Below are 17,607 nucleotides of genomic sequence, written 5' to 3'. Positions count from 1 at the left end.
AGAAGGTTTTTCTTTTCTTTTACAACTTGGGATTAGCCAGATATGTTTCAAAATATTGTTTCTCATTGCAAAAATAGAGACTGTTTTCATTGTAGTCAAGAAAAATAATTTTCGGATTGGAAACATGATAACATGGGTTGTTGATGTTATTCTTTTGCTTTCTTTTCATTCTTATTCCGCTCCTTTTCCTCTGCCAGGAAATGTTCCCATGGTACCTCATCTCTTCATCTGGTTCCTTCTCACGCAGCTGAGATTATGGAGGGAGACTGGAATACTTATAGTGCAGAAAGAGCTGCAGATATATCCCGTCTCACCGCCAAAACAAAGCACTTAGCGTTGAGGATCGCCAGATGGGAGCAGGGCGACCTCCGTCACCGCTCGTCATGACAAATGAGCGTGGTTATGAAATTTCAGGGAGAGTTTATTGAAATGTGGAAACAAGAGTTGAGTTTGTGTACATCACATCTATAGGACTCAGGGGACAACAGATGTTATAAATGAGTGCCTTCTCCATTCTGCGTACAGTCTCCCTTCAAACAGCGTTACTAAAGAAAATTTAATTTGCCCTGTTTGTAAAAGAGGTGAAAGTAACTGGAACAGAAAGTCGGTGCTGGCATCTGCTATTGGATGTGGCTGCATAAGCAGCCAACATAGCATGGAAGAAGGCTAAATTAAAAAGATTTTTACATGCACTGAACCTTTACTAAAATCCTTGAGCCATACCACGCTGGTTGACGGTCAGTGGCTCCACCCAGTCACTGGAGCACTTCCAGCTTACACCACATTGTCCTCTTTCTGAAGTTTAAAAGCAGAGTTGGTTTCCCAAATCCTTCTGGCATCTTCATTTATTGATGGTAAATTCTGTCTAAGTGCCCTCTTTAACCAATGAGAAATGTACTTCTTGTCCTTATTTAAAATTATAATCTATTTTCTGACTGTGGCAGCACAAATTTAACCCAAAAATGCAAGATGTTTTGAAAAGGATTTCTGTCAAAATATAAGCTCTTATATAAACTGACATGATTTCATTTGGCGTTTCTTGTCCAAACTCCTTCAGGCTTTAAGCATCTTAAGGGCCACTGACTTTTTTGTCTGTTACAGTTGTCACAGCAAAACACGTCACAGGTGCCTGGTGCCTTCTCCTGTTCCATCAGTTTTTCAGGATGACATGTGGCTGACTGTGAAATGTATTTGATTCACCTATTTTCTACAAAGTTTATTTGTTGCAAAAAGGTTCTTGGTTGGAAATGTAAGCAAAGATTGCAAGTTTGTATTCGTACTCGTATAAGGACTTTGTATTGACTATCATGCTACTGAAAAGCTGATGAAACTAATGTCAGTGCTTCCATCCAACAGTAAGACTGAAACTAATGGTGGAGGTAAAGAAACTTTCTGTATTTAGAGATAAATTACAAATAGTTTGGGTAAAGGTGATGCTAATGATGAAACTTTGTGTGAAAGGATTACCAGGAATGTAACAACCAAACAACTTTATGACCACCTAAAATGTGTCACAATGTCTTTCATACTTAATTGGGATTTTCTAAATTTGATGCAATTCATGCATGAATTTTCATAAAGATTGACAATATTTGCCATAAGCAGCAACTCAGAATACTAAAACAGCATTGATTAGCTACTAAATCTGCATAAAGATATAAAACATACTTTTTGTAAGAGACATTGTTGATGAGTGTAAGACATTGATGTCATTTGCAATTGAAATTAATTGCAAGATCCTAAATGCAGCACCTTAAATTCAGTCCCTAATCCACTTTGCATTATTAAACCTTACGCTTTTCAAAGGCTTTTTAATCTCAGCTGTTTCTGCAGGCTATATTATAGAACATTTTTTCCTCTTTCAAACCCTTCAGATAAGACCAATATTAATGACTGTGCTATGAAGCCAGAAACCACCTGTCACATTCGCCAGAAGCCGCAGCAACGGTTCTGACCTTCTTTTACGCTAAATCAGCAACACGGCTCGAAGTCCATAGGGCCCGAATAAGTTGAAATGTTAGCTGTTAGCCTTTATCTCGGAAGCCACTGCATCCTAATGAGAGTCTGTCATCCAGAAGTGCTCTGGCCTCTGCAAGTGAAGCTGGTAAATATTTAGTGAGGGCTCCAATTGCTGCCAGACATGGCCTATTCCTATTTGTCGCCAGGTAATAATGGAGCGCACTGAACACCATGTGAGAGGGAGAAAACGGCAGAACATGCTTTGCAGAAAGATATTGTGTGCAGTGTCAGTTAACTCTATTCTCTAGCTGTGCTGTAATGAGGCTTTGTTTTAAATTTGCAGTACAGTCTTGAGTTGCCTAAAAAGTAATCTCCAGCTATAAAACGTCTTTATTGTTCCACTAATTTTCCTCGTGCTTATGAGGGATTTGGTTGGTGTGAAAATGTGACCCCAACCAGAGAGAAAACAGGCTTGTGTGTATGAATCTGTTTTCCATTAGGAGTGTGCAAGTAGCTGAGTGAACAGCTCTTGCTTGTAGCCAAGGAAAAATGTTTCTGCAGGGTCCGGTAAAGATGGATGGCTTCAAACAGTGATGTCAGCTGTAATGGTTGATTTTTCTTGAGGCCTCTCAGGGTCAGCTGGCTGGACAATCCTCCTCTGCACTTACAGGAGGAACAAGGTAATTATACATCTGTATAAACAGGCGTGACTGACAGTCTATGGGAGTGTTATGGGAGCACGAAAAGAAGGAGGACTGTACAAGTGGATAAACAGAGACAAGTGATGGGTCCTGCCCTGTGAAGCCTGCACCTATAGGGAAAGGGGAGTCTTTGTTTGTTTGTCAGACAGAAGAATTGGAATCATGTAATATCATGGGCTGCTTGCAGGGTCAATGGGAGAGGCTTTAAATCTTTTTTACAGCCCTTGGCCCAGTTTTGAAGACAATGTGGATAAAGATAGAGGAACTTTCTAGACGGTGCTGTGTGCACATCCAGTGGGAAACACTTCACCTTGGTCCAAGGGAGGACAACTAATCAGTCAAGCTCTTTCTGCACCTGGTCCACCTTTGTGATGGATGTCAACACAGATCATTTTGTGGGATGTTTAAACTCTCCTTTCCTGTCAAAACATAACATCTTCAGAAATATCCAGAGAAGCTTAAAAGTGGTGAGATTATCAAACAATATCCCAAACCTAGATGTACATCTTGATGGACCAGCAGATGTCCATGAACCCAAACTGGACGATGGGACAAAATGTAACTATATTCAGACAATCAGCAAATTGACCAATGGTTGTTCTGGAGAAGCTGCCTGGAGGAGCCACCTGTGGCCTTGTAGCTCCTTTAAACTGTATCTTTATAACTTTCAACACAACTAGTTGAAACAAGGATTTTTTTCAGTTATGCAGTTGTAACCCGAGGTGTTGCTTCTTCATACCAATCAAACCAAGTTGACTGGTCTGACCAAATAAGGTCACAAACACGACTGCTCTTCTGACCTCTTCACAAAGTAACTATAGAGCCAGGATTAATGAGTGTTTAGTTTCAGCTAGTGTAGCATGTACTAAGTGGAACGAATCTCATTCATAAAGTCATTATGTAGCATAAATATGACTTTAAAACAATATTAAATGATGTGCAGCTTCACTTTCACCCTTTCATGTTTAGTGCCAAACTACCAGTTGTTGGATTCAAACAACTTCAAACAAAAGATCCACATCAGTTTAGGTAAAATTAATTAACTTTTTCACCTGTTGCATGGTCATGTTCAATAAATTAGATTATCCATAAGGACGTTTGTTTCCCAGATTAAAAGTTTCTAGAATAAGTAGTAAGTTGAAGTCAAAAAATGTCCAAAAAACAAACTATGTACAATAGGTCTCTTTTAAAGACTGGGTAAAATATATATATTTATTAGGTTGATACAATATTCTAATCTTAAAAGTTGTGTTTTCATAAGCCATTAGAGGAAAAAAAACATAATTAAAAAAGAAAGATTTTATAAAACCAGTGTTTTTTAATATATGTAATCTGTTTTTTTACTGAGAAAAAAATAACTTAAATCATACTCTAATTTATTAAATATGACCGTATAGGAAATATTACTAAAACACTGGCTTTAGCCTTTCTTCAGTGTATTTTTATGGAGCATTTTTATAGTTTTTAAAAGAATAGCATGCAATTTATATTGTTAATATTTCATAAGCTTGCTTCATTCCACTGTAAAAAAATAAAATAGTATTTTTTGCACTTTGAATAGTTTGAAGTTTTTCTTTAAAAAGATTTGCCAAGTCTAGCAGGAAAATAAATATTTATGTTAATCAATTAATTTCACATTAAAACATTTTTTATGTTGCACATTTGTGAAAATAATTTCTTTTTAAGACATTTGTGAAAAGGTTGGGGAGGTTTTGTCAAAAATGGCTCTTTGGATTGAAATGGTTGCCTCACAACCAAACAATAAGATACAATCAAGATTGTATCTGTAATGCTACAAAATATACAACACTTCAAATTATGTTGATACTTTCACTGGTTACAGTAAGAACAAACTTATTTTAGGACTTTGGGTCTGGTTGTTTTTGTTTCTCTCATATTTGCTCTGCTTGATTAGAGTGAATGAAGACTTAAACAGTGCATATTGCTCAAGCTGTAGCAACCCAAGAACATAAGGGAAATGAAAGCACTTTATCGGGAGGAAAAAAGAAACATCATTAATCATCTCAAGGCGCCCAACAGTGTGTTACTGTGTCCACCTGGTCTCTTGCCAGTTTATTCATCATTTCTATTATATATTCAGTGAAATGAAAGAGCTTCACAAGTTTGCTCTTTGTGTGTAAAAGTGTCTGATGAGGGAACAGCAACCAAAGCTAATCAAAGCTGTACGATTTTGTTATCAATGTAAATCTGAACGGTGGCTGCAGAGTAGAAACATTTTCATAGATCCAGTGTTTTGCTTTTCAAAAACACCTTGGATCATTTTGGTCCATCCCACTCATAAAACTGAGACACTGTAGACAGTTTTTTTAGATGATCAGTGTACAGAAATGGATACAAAGATTTTATTTGTTGTTCCCATAATAGCTGGGCAGACAAAGCCAAACATTTCTCAATGTATAGTGTAAATGTTTGTTCTTGAGAAATTATGGGTTCCATGAACTTATAGTAATTTTTTTAATTAGGAGAAAATAGTTTAACTTCATTATGATTCCAGCACTTGGTAAAACATAAATGTTGCTCCTTCTCCGTTTAGGGACAAATCAAAGGGGATGCCAAACGTGAGACAAATCTCAGAATAGATTTTATGAATCTTTATGAAGCTCTTATCAAATGTGATGTGGAATGCAAATGCATATACTTGGAGGATCCAACAGAACAATAAAAATAAAGAAATTCAGCAACACCTCTGTAGACTTTAAAATAATTTTGATTTATTTGAGTCATTCAGATTTAATGTACAGTTGAACTCGTACATTACAAGAATTTATTACAATACTATTTCAAAAATCCAAATGTAAGTTTCTTCCAAAAATAAGAAAAAAGGCTTTTCTTTTGGTAGAAATATGACATCGCTACTGCACAATAATGTGCCTGACTCCGGACTTCACTGGGGTTTTGGAAATGTAATAAATTTTATTCCGCCCTCTACATGCTCTGGATATAATGGCTATCAAGATTTCATGTTCCCCAGTGACAACGTTGGATCATGATTTCCTATTATTTTTCAGGAAAACTCCATGACCTAAGGCTAGTGTGTATAGCAATGAGGAAGCTAGTAGGAGGTTCAGATAGGAGGCGTGCACTTCCCGACATATTACGACCTGATTGGTCAGATTCGGACAAACCACATAGAATGATTGACAGTGTTAAACAACAAACACCACTGAAGAAGTTGATTGTTTAAATAGGGTTATCCATGTATATTTATGTAAAGTTAAGTGGAAGAAAAAACTGTGGTGGAAAATGGGCTACAATTCTAACCACAGACAGAATTAAGATTCAACATATTTTGAAAAACTTTCAGGAGATTCACAGGATCTGAACTGCAATTGGACTCCAGAACCACAACAAACAGATGTGTCCTAAACATGACCTACAGCTGTTACATTACATGTGTTTATTCGCTACTCAACCAGAAACAATGTCAAAAGCTTTTTCCCCTAGGTAAGAACAAACCACACTGGAGTTTGTTCAGTGGGAAAAGTTCATCTTTTCAGAACTCTTTAAATGTTACATTTTATTTGGAAAGTCAAAGCAATTATGAAAACCCAACTCAACAAGTCCTCTTCTGGCCCTGAGGACTCTCTTTCCATCTGCAGTTAACCCGGCGTCGCTTGTTCTTCACCACATTGACCAAGTTGGGAAAGACAGTTCTGACTTCAAAGAAATAATATACAATAAAATTAAAATAAAAAAAAATTACAAATCCATCATTTCTCATAAAATTATGGATTTTATGGGTATCTGGGACTATATAGTCACTTTCTAATAGGTGGCCAATAGATTAAATTATTTTTCCAGGACAAATAGTCAAATATTATTTGTAACAATATTGGCAGCACCAGCCTAAATTCACAAAGTTTTGTGAAATAGTTTATCATAAAATTCCCAACATATTCTTAGAAAACCATAACTAATTGTTGAAGAAAATAAAGCTTTTTCAATAAAAAAAGGCAAAAGACAGTCAATATTTCATCCAAAATGAACTCAAATAATAGTAAAAAAAAAAAAAAATCATACCAAACCCAGTTTTTCTTTAAAATTCCCCGCATGTGACTAAAAGTGAAACTATTAAAGGTCTCAGAGTCTGGAGGAAGAGAGGAGAGTGAGACATAGAATCCATGTTGCTTTGGATCCAATATGAAGTTTCAATTGCCAAGTGCCATGCCAAAATTTAGGAAAGCATGTTTGGTGTTAATCCCGAAAGCGAATCTGTCAAGAGGAAGACAAAAGACACCAGAGCCAAAAACTCTCCTAGATGAGCCAAGATGCCTTTTAGTTCATCTAATGACCTTTTGATGAACAAAAGATCGTTATTAAAGCAAATTGGGCTTAAAACCTCTGTACAATACATGGAGATGCTTTTAGTTCATTTCTGTGATTAAAAACTTTATAAGCTGCAAACAATAATCATCAACAATAAATGCTGCAACCTAAGAATTTAAGGATGTCACTTTATAGGAGTTTCGCTTTGTGACTATATAACTAAAATAAATATTTTTTAACGTTATCTGACTTCAGTACATGCACCTGTACACAAGACTTTACTGTTGGAGGTTTGGAGCAAGAAAGGTGGCCCAAAAACTGTACTATTGTAGAGGAAGAGACCGTTTAATGTGCTCATTTCACACGTCATTAAAAGTGGAGCCTGTCCGGAGACTCTGGACACAGCGGGGGAGGGACTCTCTGGACGCCACATGCGCAACAAGTCCGAGGGCGCACAGGCTGCAGCGGCGGCAGCGGCTGGGAACCCGGCGCGCTGCGGCTCGGAGCGGAAAAAGGACTTGACGCTGACCACGAGGAGGAATTTTGATTGGCTGGTTCATCTTCATTCTGGTTTGGGCTGAAGGACTCACAGCCGCTAAGTTTATCGCAACTTTTGGACGTGCGTCACTGGAAGTTTTCGTTGGATCTTCAGGCATAACGAAGACGCTTTGGAGTTCTTTTAAGAGCATGGAAAGTTTACAGTGGCGGGATTATATTTCTGGTTTCCCAGACAGAAGAGGTTCAGCGGAGGATTTAAAGCTCTTTGTGACTCAGCAGGTGACCGACGCGGTGTGACACTGCCTCGGCATTTCCTCCACTTTTACTGAACGCGATGTGAGATGGTCCCGACTTGTCACAGAGGCTGGGATGACATAACTTGAAGAGAAAAAGGTTCCCCCTTTTAAAAGCAGCGTTAAGCCACGATGAGAGCGTTAGGTTTCCTCTGCGTAACAGCCCTGCTGTGGGAGGCGAGCCAGAGCAGCAGAAACTGTCCCGACCTGATGGTTGACAGCTGTCACTGCTCGGCTGAGAGGTCCAAGGAGCTGAGCAGGCATCACGTCCGAGTCAAAGTGCTGTGTGATGATGTGGACCTGATGGACACCCTGCCGCCCAGCTTCCTCCCAAACAGAACGGTTTCCCTGTAAGTAGGAGCCATCATGAGTTAAACATCACTGACAGCTGAGGAGACTCAGACCTTTAAAAAAGTCTAAAAAATTTCACACCATCATCTGTTGTATTGGAGTCTTATGTGCTAGAGTAACACAAAGTAGAGCAGCTGAGAAAAGGTGGCAGAAGGATTCATTGTTTCAAAAGAAATCTACTAATAACCTGAAAAAAATAACACACAACTTCTCCCTTCTCTTAAGTGGATATTTTGTATTAAAACTTTCTTTCTAGTAGCTTTGCAAAATCTAGAAGTTTGCCTATTCCTTTATGTAACATTTTTGAAGTCTTGTCAGATTAGATGGAGAGGATCTGTTAACCTTAATTTTAAAGTCTTGCCACAAATTCTCAATTGCAATAAAGCGGACTTTGACTGGACCATTTTAACAAACAGGCTTTAACCTAAGCCATTTTATTATATCTCTGGGAGTTGGAGTCTTCTAATTATTTGACTCATCAAAACCACTTTGCAGGATTTTATTTTATGTGTCTGAGTGAAGGGGGCAGGACATAAAAGTGTGACACACTTTTATTTTTCCAATGTTTGAAGACAACATACCATATTTATCCCTCCAATAAAATAAATAGATGTTTGTGGATGTAACCTGACTTTATATAAAACATTTAAAAGAATATTTACAAGACGCTGGATGAATGAACTCAAATTGCAAATTTATTGAGAGGATAATAGCAAGGAGTGATGGCGTTTTATATAATTTCAAGTACTTCATGGATGAAATGTAGCTGGTAGGTAATTCACACTCTACAAAAATGCTAACAATCTAACATTTAAGAGAGGACACAGTTTTAAAAATGGACTTCCCACGTTTTAACAGGTTCAACACCATGCATGGCAGCTGGCAAATGGGTTTAAAAAGGCCACACACTAAGTAAGGAGATCATTTTAAAATAGGTCTAGAGAATATTTCTGCAAAAAATTTAAAAAGGTCACTGAAACTCTATTTCAAGAAATGATTGCTAACTTTAAAACACTTTTAAGAAACAACAACAAAAAACAGTTAAGAATGATGAAGACATGAAATAATGCCTATTTACAGAAAGTGAAGTCATTATTTATTGAAGAATGACTCAAATTAGGAAAATGCCAGTAAAATAAGCCTCTAATTTTCACATAAGTACTGTTTTCTTAGTTTAAATATTTCTAATTGGGCTTAAAAGTCACACCAGATGTCAGGAACAACCCATGTTATCCACACTTAGAAATCCATAGGGGATAATTATTGCACACATGTAGAAAAGGATGTTCAAAAGGTGTCGAAAGCTGCCAGTACTTAGAAACTACTGACTGATGGGATGCTTTACTTTCTTTGAATTTCTGATGCTCATTAAAGTTTCTTTATTTGAACTTAATGTTTTTAATATATTTTGAGAGAACAGGAAGGGCAGGTGAATGTTTTTTATAATTCTGCATAACATAATCTATGATCTGCTGCCTTGAGATCCTGATTGAATCTGGAGTATCTCGGCTCTTTGCGTTTTTGGTCCCAAGTTCTCCATAGGCCAAGCCAAAATATGTCATAAAGTCAAATGCTGATTAATTAGGCTGTTGAATAGTCAGTTTTGGGGTCAAATTGAAAAATGACTAACGTGTGAATCTGCTTAGATTTGTTTAGCTCTTAGTTCCCTCTGGCATCACTGAGACTTTGATGATGCCTCTTGTTCCATCTGAATCTTTTCTCTCTACCTAAAGTGTAAGTTTAACCAGTTGATTTGTGTGGTCATTTGAAAAGTCAATACTTAATAAAAGCAAAAAATGGAAAGACCATAGAAGTTTTTCTGTGTTTAGTAGATAAACGGGTTTAGTGCTTCAGAGAATCTGATGTTGTGTTTCTTGTTGTGTCGGTCTAGGCTGTTATTCAATTAGCAGTAAAATACTTTCTTAACAGCTTCCCAGAATGTAGTGGTTTTTAAGAACCATTTGTTTAGTTGTAGTTTGTTTGCTGATTGTTCACTGCTTAGAAATGATTAATCTGAAATGTGATTTATTGGTGCTTCTCTAACTTGTTGCCTCAAATTAACAGAATAATAAAAGTTAATGTATATGAAAAACAATGCGTAATTCAGAGAAATGCGGTTTTCCTGCTAAATATCAGATTGTATTTGTAGTTATGCATGTTATACTGTTAAAATATGAATATTTTTAAGTTTAGTTCTTTATATGGAAATATTTGTTCCCTCATTGCAAAACACTTTTTAAATGTTAATACTTCATCATATGATTTTGAACTTAATTTTTCCATTTCTTACTTTTAGTGCTGCTTTTGTGCTGCACCTCTCTTGTTTTGTCTATGTAAAGTGCTCGCTGTTCCTTGTGTAACGTATTATTTGCATTGCATTCAAAATTATTCAAACACAAATTTGGGAGGTCCACAACTGAGAAACCTCCTTTAGCATTTAGCCCTATCTCTCTTTGCAGATCAAATGCTAAAAGCGTTGATAACTCTTCCCTGCATATCACTGCACTCACTCTCTTTGCAGGTGCACCAAAATGCTGTGAAATTAACAGACTGCTTTATTATTAGAAACTAGATGCCTGGCTTTGGTGGGAAAAAGGGAAATTGTAAATGTAAAGGCCCTTGACGAGTCTGAACCAAGGACCACTCGTTCCAAACTACAAGCACGTCTGATTAATGAAAGGCACTTTGCATACAGCAATTTATTTAGAGTGACATTTCCATTCCTTTATATGGAGAGTGGTTAATGGTTTTATTTTTTAGCATTTGTCAAAATGGAAATGTGTCGTCGCCCACAGTTACTAAAAAAGGGTCTGTAAGAATAAATAAAATAAGTATAAAGCATTTTCCTTTCTTAATCCTTTATTTCTGAAGTTACTAGTGTAATTTAGAATATTACATTCAATGATTATCAGGATCTCTAATGTAACCAGAGGACTTAAATTAGGCTTTTTCATGATGGATTGATTGTAATTTTCTTTAATTCATACAGGATATAAATTAGACATACATGATTTGACATAATAGGTGTGTGCGCCCCTTCTACAATATTTTGTTAAATGTGTTTTGATCACCTGCAGAAAAAAACACTAACAAACGCATTTATGGTTCCTTAATTGTTCTTAAAATTATTAAAAACATTCTTTCATCTGAGAATGACATATGGCTCAGATTGTTCCAACTTGGACACAGTTGGGTTCTCCAGTAAGACGACTATAAAAATCAGTGTTGGAATGGAACAAGCAAATTAGTATTAAGGTTTTGGAATGATTGCTTGAGACTAAAACAATTCTGTGGTTGTTTGATAAAAATAAATATCTGAATTACCTACATAGTAAGATAAAAGTACATTTAGTTAGAGTTTTTAAATTGACAAGTAGTTAATGGCTCTGCTTCCTGTGCAAAGCTTCACATTTTCTTGGACATTAAACAACAATATCGCAAAACCTCCTATCATAAATTGGAGAAAAAGAGAGAAAAACACAGGTGAGAAAATTATAATAAGATCCAGAGAGCAACACGGAGCTTGTGAAGCAGTCAGATATTAGATATCTCTGTATTGGTTGCAGAAGTGTCCATCAGAGTACCACCAGGAAGACACCAGCCCTCCATCTATTTTCAGTACACCCTTGTCCCCGGTGAGGTCAGGAGGGGTACTAGTGCTAGCGAACGTTTTGGGCAAGTGGCGGGATTCAACTTCAACGCAGCCATTAAGACTCAACTTGTTTTATTTTTGACCAAAACCCAAAGCAAGCTTCACTAAGCTCCACGCACCTCTTCACAAAGTAGAGTTCAGTTCTCCTCTTGGCTTAGCATAGGGCAATAATGTTGTTGCACGATGCATGTAACACACATCAATGTGTTTCAAAGCTCAGCACAGCCAGAGCTGTTTTCAATCTAAATGGCTAATTAAAGAGCTCCAGTCTTCCAAATAAGCTCCACTAATCTTAGAAGAACCTTAACAATGCTGTTTAAATTACTTCTCTCATTGAAAGACAAACCACCACAGGAATTGGAATGTTAACAAAATGTCAGTAAGGCATTGATTTAGAGTTCTGTACTGTCTTTTTACAGAAAACAAAGCCATCAACCATCCTTAGCATGCAGACTCTTTAGTGACCCCAGTCACCAGTACATTTTGGTTTCTCCTTAATGGTCAACTGTGAGTCAATAGCTGCTCCTATGAACCTGCAAGTCTGTACCGTAGCTGTCGGTGATCAGGAGAAGCTAATGCTGCCTGCTGGTGGATTGAGAGGTTGGTGGCAGCCTCTGCCAAAACCGCCCCTATGCAGTTGTGGCTACAATGTAGTAGCCTTTAAAGGTGTAGAAAAAAAAAATCTCACAGAGAATCTTAAGTGTGACAATTCTGAATCGATTCAAATAAATCTCTACACTGTTTGAATACAAACACTGGTTTCTGAATCAAATCGTGACCCTAAAAATTAGAATGGAATCCCTTGGCGCTAAAATATTGGGACCTCTGGTACCGCGGCACCATAAGGATGTGAATGGGTGAATGACTGAAGGTAGTGTTAAGAGCTTTTGGGTCATTTGGACTAGACAAAGCACTACACAAGAACAGGTCATTTATTATGTTTTATCTTGAATTTTGCTGACTTTTCTGTTAAAGATTGTTGAGGCCATGACCTCAACCCAAAGGAAAATTTAATGGACTATGCTCCAAAAAGAAGATCGCGTGATTTAAAGGTAATCGACCGTTCCTGAGAGAGTCAATTTCAACAGCCCAAAAATAAATGTGAAATTCATGACACTGATGAGTGGATGTTAACTGACTGGCATGCCATGACCTTGCTTGAGAGAGTTATGGTTCTATGTGTGTGTGTGCGCTTTTTGCTGTGCTGGGACCCCTGGGGATCTGTGGAGGTCTAAAGGTCACCTTGCCCTATGACTTGCTGAACTAAATCCTACAGCTAAGTTGTGCAGGAAGCAGTTTTCCTGCATTAGGAAACATGACCTTTGTCTGGCTGAAGTGGCCTCCCCATTCACTCTTTTGTTTAGATGTGATGTGTTAATAAAGGGAAGCATGTACATACCACTGTCTCCCTGCAGACTGCTTGGATCTCCAAAATCACTCCCTGTATGCTCTTTTCTCACCTCTTTAAGAAACTTGTCCCACCGTTTCCTGAGTGACAGCTTAAGCACAGATGTGTCACTTTTGAATGTTCTCCCCTAGAACCAAATGCCATCTCTTGTTACAGGCACAGATTGGGGTATGTTGCTCGGATTTTTATTACAGCATCTATAAAATGTTTATGAGGAACAGGCCCTTGCAGCATTGGAACACCCTGCTAGTGCCAAAGAGAAACAATTCAATGAGCAAATCAAGGAGCAGTAGCATGAATAATAGAGATGGAAATGAGCTGTATGCAGGAGTGAGTCAGTAAGTCTCTGTGCTGCATAGTGCCCTCGATTAACACCTGTGCCTGTGTTTTCCTTATCATCTGTGCTGCGGGGAGTGGAAGTTAAGGAGTTCGGCCTGACAGCTCCGTCGACCTTGGGACCTATCGTTTGTAATTGTTTCTGCAGTTTTGAGCAGTAGCGTTCCTCTGCAGAGCAGCAGCCCAGATTGCAGCTGACACCCATCTTGGGTTGTGCTCTAACAGGCGGACACGTCACTTATCAAGAGATGTGGGGGAGCTGGTAGCTGAAGAGACAAGGGGATAGACTAAAGGTGGGAGATAAAGCCAGGCAAAACAAAATCCAGAGCAAGATGGACAGGTGTGTCAGAAAGAATGCTGGAAAGTCTGTTTGAAGTTTCACCTAAGACTTAAAACTTCTAATTTCACATTTTGTCACATTAGAGTCACAAACATCAATGTATTTTATGTTTTAGACCAACGGAAGGGGAATGCTATGAAATTAAACATAGTTTTCACTATTTTAAGAGCAAAATGTGTAAAACGTATAGCTTTCAATTGGAATTCAGCCTTCCTGTGTCAATATTTCACAAAACACCTTTCACTGTAATTACATCTTAACTCTTTTAGGGTAGGGGTAGGGTTAGAGAGTTAACTCTAACTAATTTTATAGTTTTGTCAAATGCTATTTACTAAGTAAGCTCTGAATCAATTGGTTACATTTAGTTTCATTCAGAGGCGTCTGAGTGAAAAAGGGAAAACAATGTATCCTCAGTTATTTACTACTGTGTAGTTTGTCACATAAAAGTCCAATAAAATTAAGGTTTGGGATCTGTAAAATTCCAAATGTGAAAAAGTTTAAAGGCTATGAGTACTTGAAACATTTTTACATCTACATTTGCTCTCAAAGGCTATTAGATAGATACACAGGATTGTGCTTTGTGCATGCAAAAATCTCAGCTGCTAAGAAAACCAAAAACAGATCTACCTTCGCTGTGTCCCAGGTGATGTGCTCAATTTGCATACCGCTTGGGCTTTTTTATGATTCACCTGGTAAGTGTGGAGCATATGGGTTTAATTTAACTTTCCCAATTTGAAGGTTTGTGCAAACATATTAGTCTAAATTTTAAAAAAGGGTCTCACTAAAATATTCTTGAATTTGCCTGCTCTAAAACACAGATGAGGCAATGTTAATTTCTTTAAATTATGCATAACACATGCTGCAGCTTCATGGAGCAACAGATGTTTACACTGTTGCCTCACAGTAATAAAGGTCCTGAGAATGAATCCAGGTGGAGATCTTTCTGTTTGCATGTTCTCCAAGTTCATTCAGGGACTCAGGCTTTTCCCCAGCATCCAACTATATTCATGTTTGCATAATTGGCTGCTCTAAAATTGCCTCTACATGTGACTCTATGCATGTATTTTTGCCCGTCCTGTGTGTGTTTCTGTGTAACCCTGCAATGGCTTGGCAGTCTGTCAAGGGTCTGCTGCAACTCTTGCCTATTGATTGCTTGACATCAGTACCAGCCCCATTTGACCCAGAACGGATTGATGAGAAAATTAATTAAAGAAAGGCTAAATGTGCTACTCTGATTTGTGGGGTTTATAGAACCTAGAATGTAAACGGTTTCCTTCGTTAAATCCCTAAAATTAGGTTAATAAACTGCTGTCAGACCAACGGAAGACACAATTTAGCTCTTCTATTGAGCTCATTGAAAAAGCATCAAATTAGAATCAAGAATTAAAGTAAGCCTTTGTAGTAACAGAAAACACGACTGCCAGCTTTAATGCAAAATTTGGCATGTTAAATTTTTATTTGCTTTGATCATTCTTCTTTTGAATAAAATAAAAACCTTTTGGCATTTAATGTTTCATTAACTTACCCTCATTTTACATTGTGCGTGTGAAAGTTACTTGCCATCCTTTTGAAGGTGTCATGCAGTTGTGAGTGAAGAACTGCACCAATGGCCGCTTTTGGCAATGAAATAAGTCACAGTCAGTTCATTTGCGCTGAAGATGTTGGTTTTGAAGATGCTGATATGGATCAAATATATATGATGTGCAAAACTTGCTGCTCTGTGATGTCAGAACAAAGTATTAGAAAAAATCTATGGACCTTTAAATTTAAATGTGATATATTGACATGTCAGTTAGATTTTATCACTGAAGTATGTACATTCTTATTGATTAAAATAACATTGCATTATTTATAATGACTCAGAATAATTTATATTTATTTTATGTATTGTGTAATTTATTGATAGATTTTTTCCTTTTGTTTTCAATGTATGACGTCTGGGTTGCAGGGTGGAGCAGTGGGTCGTGCTGTTGGCCTAAAGGGTTTGGGTTTGAATCCCAGTTTCTAGTCTTTCTGCATGAAGTTTCCTCTGCATCTGCTAGTTCTCTCTGGTTACTCCCATTATTTTTTTTTTCTTTGCCCTAGATTGGTGATACACTTTTTGTGTTTAATTTTTATATGTTGAGGTTTATTTGAATGAATACTGTCATGAAAAAGTTGAACAAGAAGCCGTCTGTGAGGTTTTCAGGCTCGGGGTAGTTCACTGCTCTTTTATTTGTTGTCTTTTAGCTAAATTAAGGATTTTCCACATTACTGCTTGGTTTGTGAGATTTTGGAGATCCTCTTGATCTTTTGTGAAGGAGGTTTAGAACGCATGAAAAGGACAAAAAGAAAAGCAGCAAAAGTGTATTTTGGATGTTTTTCTACTACATTGCAGATAGACTGTTTGTTTGAACATGTACTGAATAAGAAAAATTTAGATTGATCTGCTTTTGTCATTTTAAATAAATATAGCATGACAGGTTGTCATAGATATTGCATCACTATAAAAAAAATTGTGTGTATTCCCGCTTTTATTCACTCTATCTTTATTCTTCTTCACTGTTATTCCTCGGGGCTTTTTTTGTTTTTTTGACTGCCGAGTTGCTGTTTGTGCTCCATCCTCTTCAGAGTTCTGAGTACTTATCCATGAATATTTTATTGTACACGCACACACACCCACACACGGACACACACACACACACACACACCCACACACGGACACACACACACACAGTCCCTCCATGTACTCTTGTCAATTAGCTCATTGACAAACCACATGAGGACACAGCAAATCAAGAAACGCAGAGTGTAAAATGCATTAATGGCTTTGACACACATTAACATGGAGAGCCTGCTCTTAATCTACAGACATGACTGAAAGGACTGATAAAAATGTTCAATGTCCCGTCATTCTGAGAGGAGTGGCGCCTGTCCCGTTTTCTCTGCCCCCTGTTTGCTTCTGCTGTGCATTTTCCAGTGAAACCTTTTTCTGTTATAAAAAGCAAAAGGTTTCATCTTTAGATGGGTGAGTCATCTAGTCGCCAGAGGGGGAACACTTTTAGATCCTGCCACTTTTCACTTTGCAATTCCTAAAGCTAAGAAAATCTGCCCTTGTGTTATCAGCGCTCCCTCACAGCTTGGCCCTGGCCTCACTCTTCTTGTATATGTAATAAGTAGAGAGTGATGAAGTTAGTTATAAATTGTTAGTATTTTATTGAGTCTTCCTTGACTTTTCAGTACAACTATATTTTTATATCATCAGGAACTGGTGCAGACCTGCTGACCTGTAGTTGAGCTGCCTGAAGTTGTCTGGTCATCAATAATGTGGCGCGCTTTAAAGAAACAAACGTTTTGCTTAAAAAAAAAAAGATTTGATGATCTGGAGCTCACAACTGCTGAAGAAGGAGGTTATAAATTGGGTTTGAATAACCAACAAAGTGCCAAAACGCAAGCTTAGCATGTGCAAAATATTAAGCAATGAATGATGGCGTGTCCGCTATAGATACTTGACAGTGTTAAATACCAAAGTTACGCAAAAAGCCATAAATTAGAAGAAGCAAAAGAGGTGAACTCGGAAGCCTGTTGGTTTTTCCCCTTTTCTGACTCGCAGTAAAACATCCTGAATAAAACCTCAGTGGTGTCGTGTATTTTCTCCGTGGGGAGTGATTGAGCGTCCCTGTCTGTCACACAGGAGCCCTGGTGTCAGCTGTGTGTCCTGGTTTAGGCGGTGATCTCTGATTCTGTTTGTGTGCAACCAGGTGGTTTCAAAGTGAGCCTATATGTACAGAACTGCCTGCTAA

At 37.7% G+C, this 17,607-nt stretch overlaps 1 protein-coding gene across 1 annotated transcript in view; it reads left to right on the top strand.

The window, feature by feature from the left end:
- The first annotated feature begins 7,416 nt into the window (after positions 1 to 7,416).
- The window catches only part of LOC129359787 (adhesion G protein-coupled receptor A3), a 169,491-nt gene continuing 159,300 nt past the window's right edge, over positions 7,417 to 17,607 (top strand). The window contains exon 1 of the mRNA XM_055029671.1: positions 7,417 to 8,088. Within this exon, the coding sequence (XP_054885646.1) occupies positions 7,871 to 8,088 (218 nt within the window). The 5' untranslated portion in view covers positions 7,417 to 7,870. The remainder of the gene's footprint in view (positions 8,089 to 17,607) is intronic.

This window comes from Poeciliopsis prolifica, unplaced genomic scaffold (assembly GCF_027474105.1).
Source record: "Poeciliopsis prolifica strain line A6 unplaced genomic scaffold, Auburn_PproV2 SCAFFOLD005, whole genome shotgun sequence".
Taxonomy (NCBI): Eukaryota; Metazoa; Chordata; class Actinopteri; order Cyprinodontiformes; family Poeciliidae; genus Poeciliopsis; species Poeciliopsis prolifica.
The sequence above is the reverse complement of the archived record's forward strand: the minus strand, read 5'-3'. Positions and strand labels throughout refer to the sequence as shown.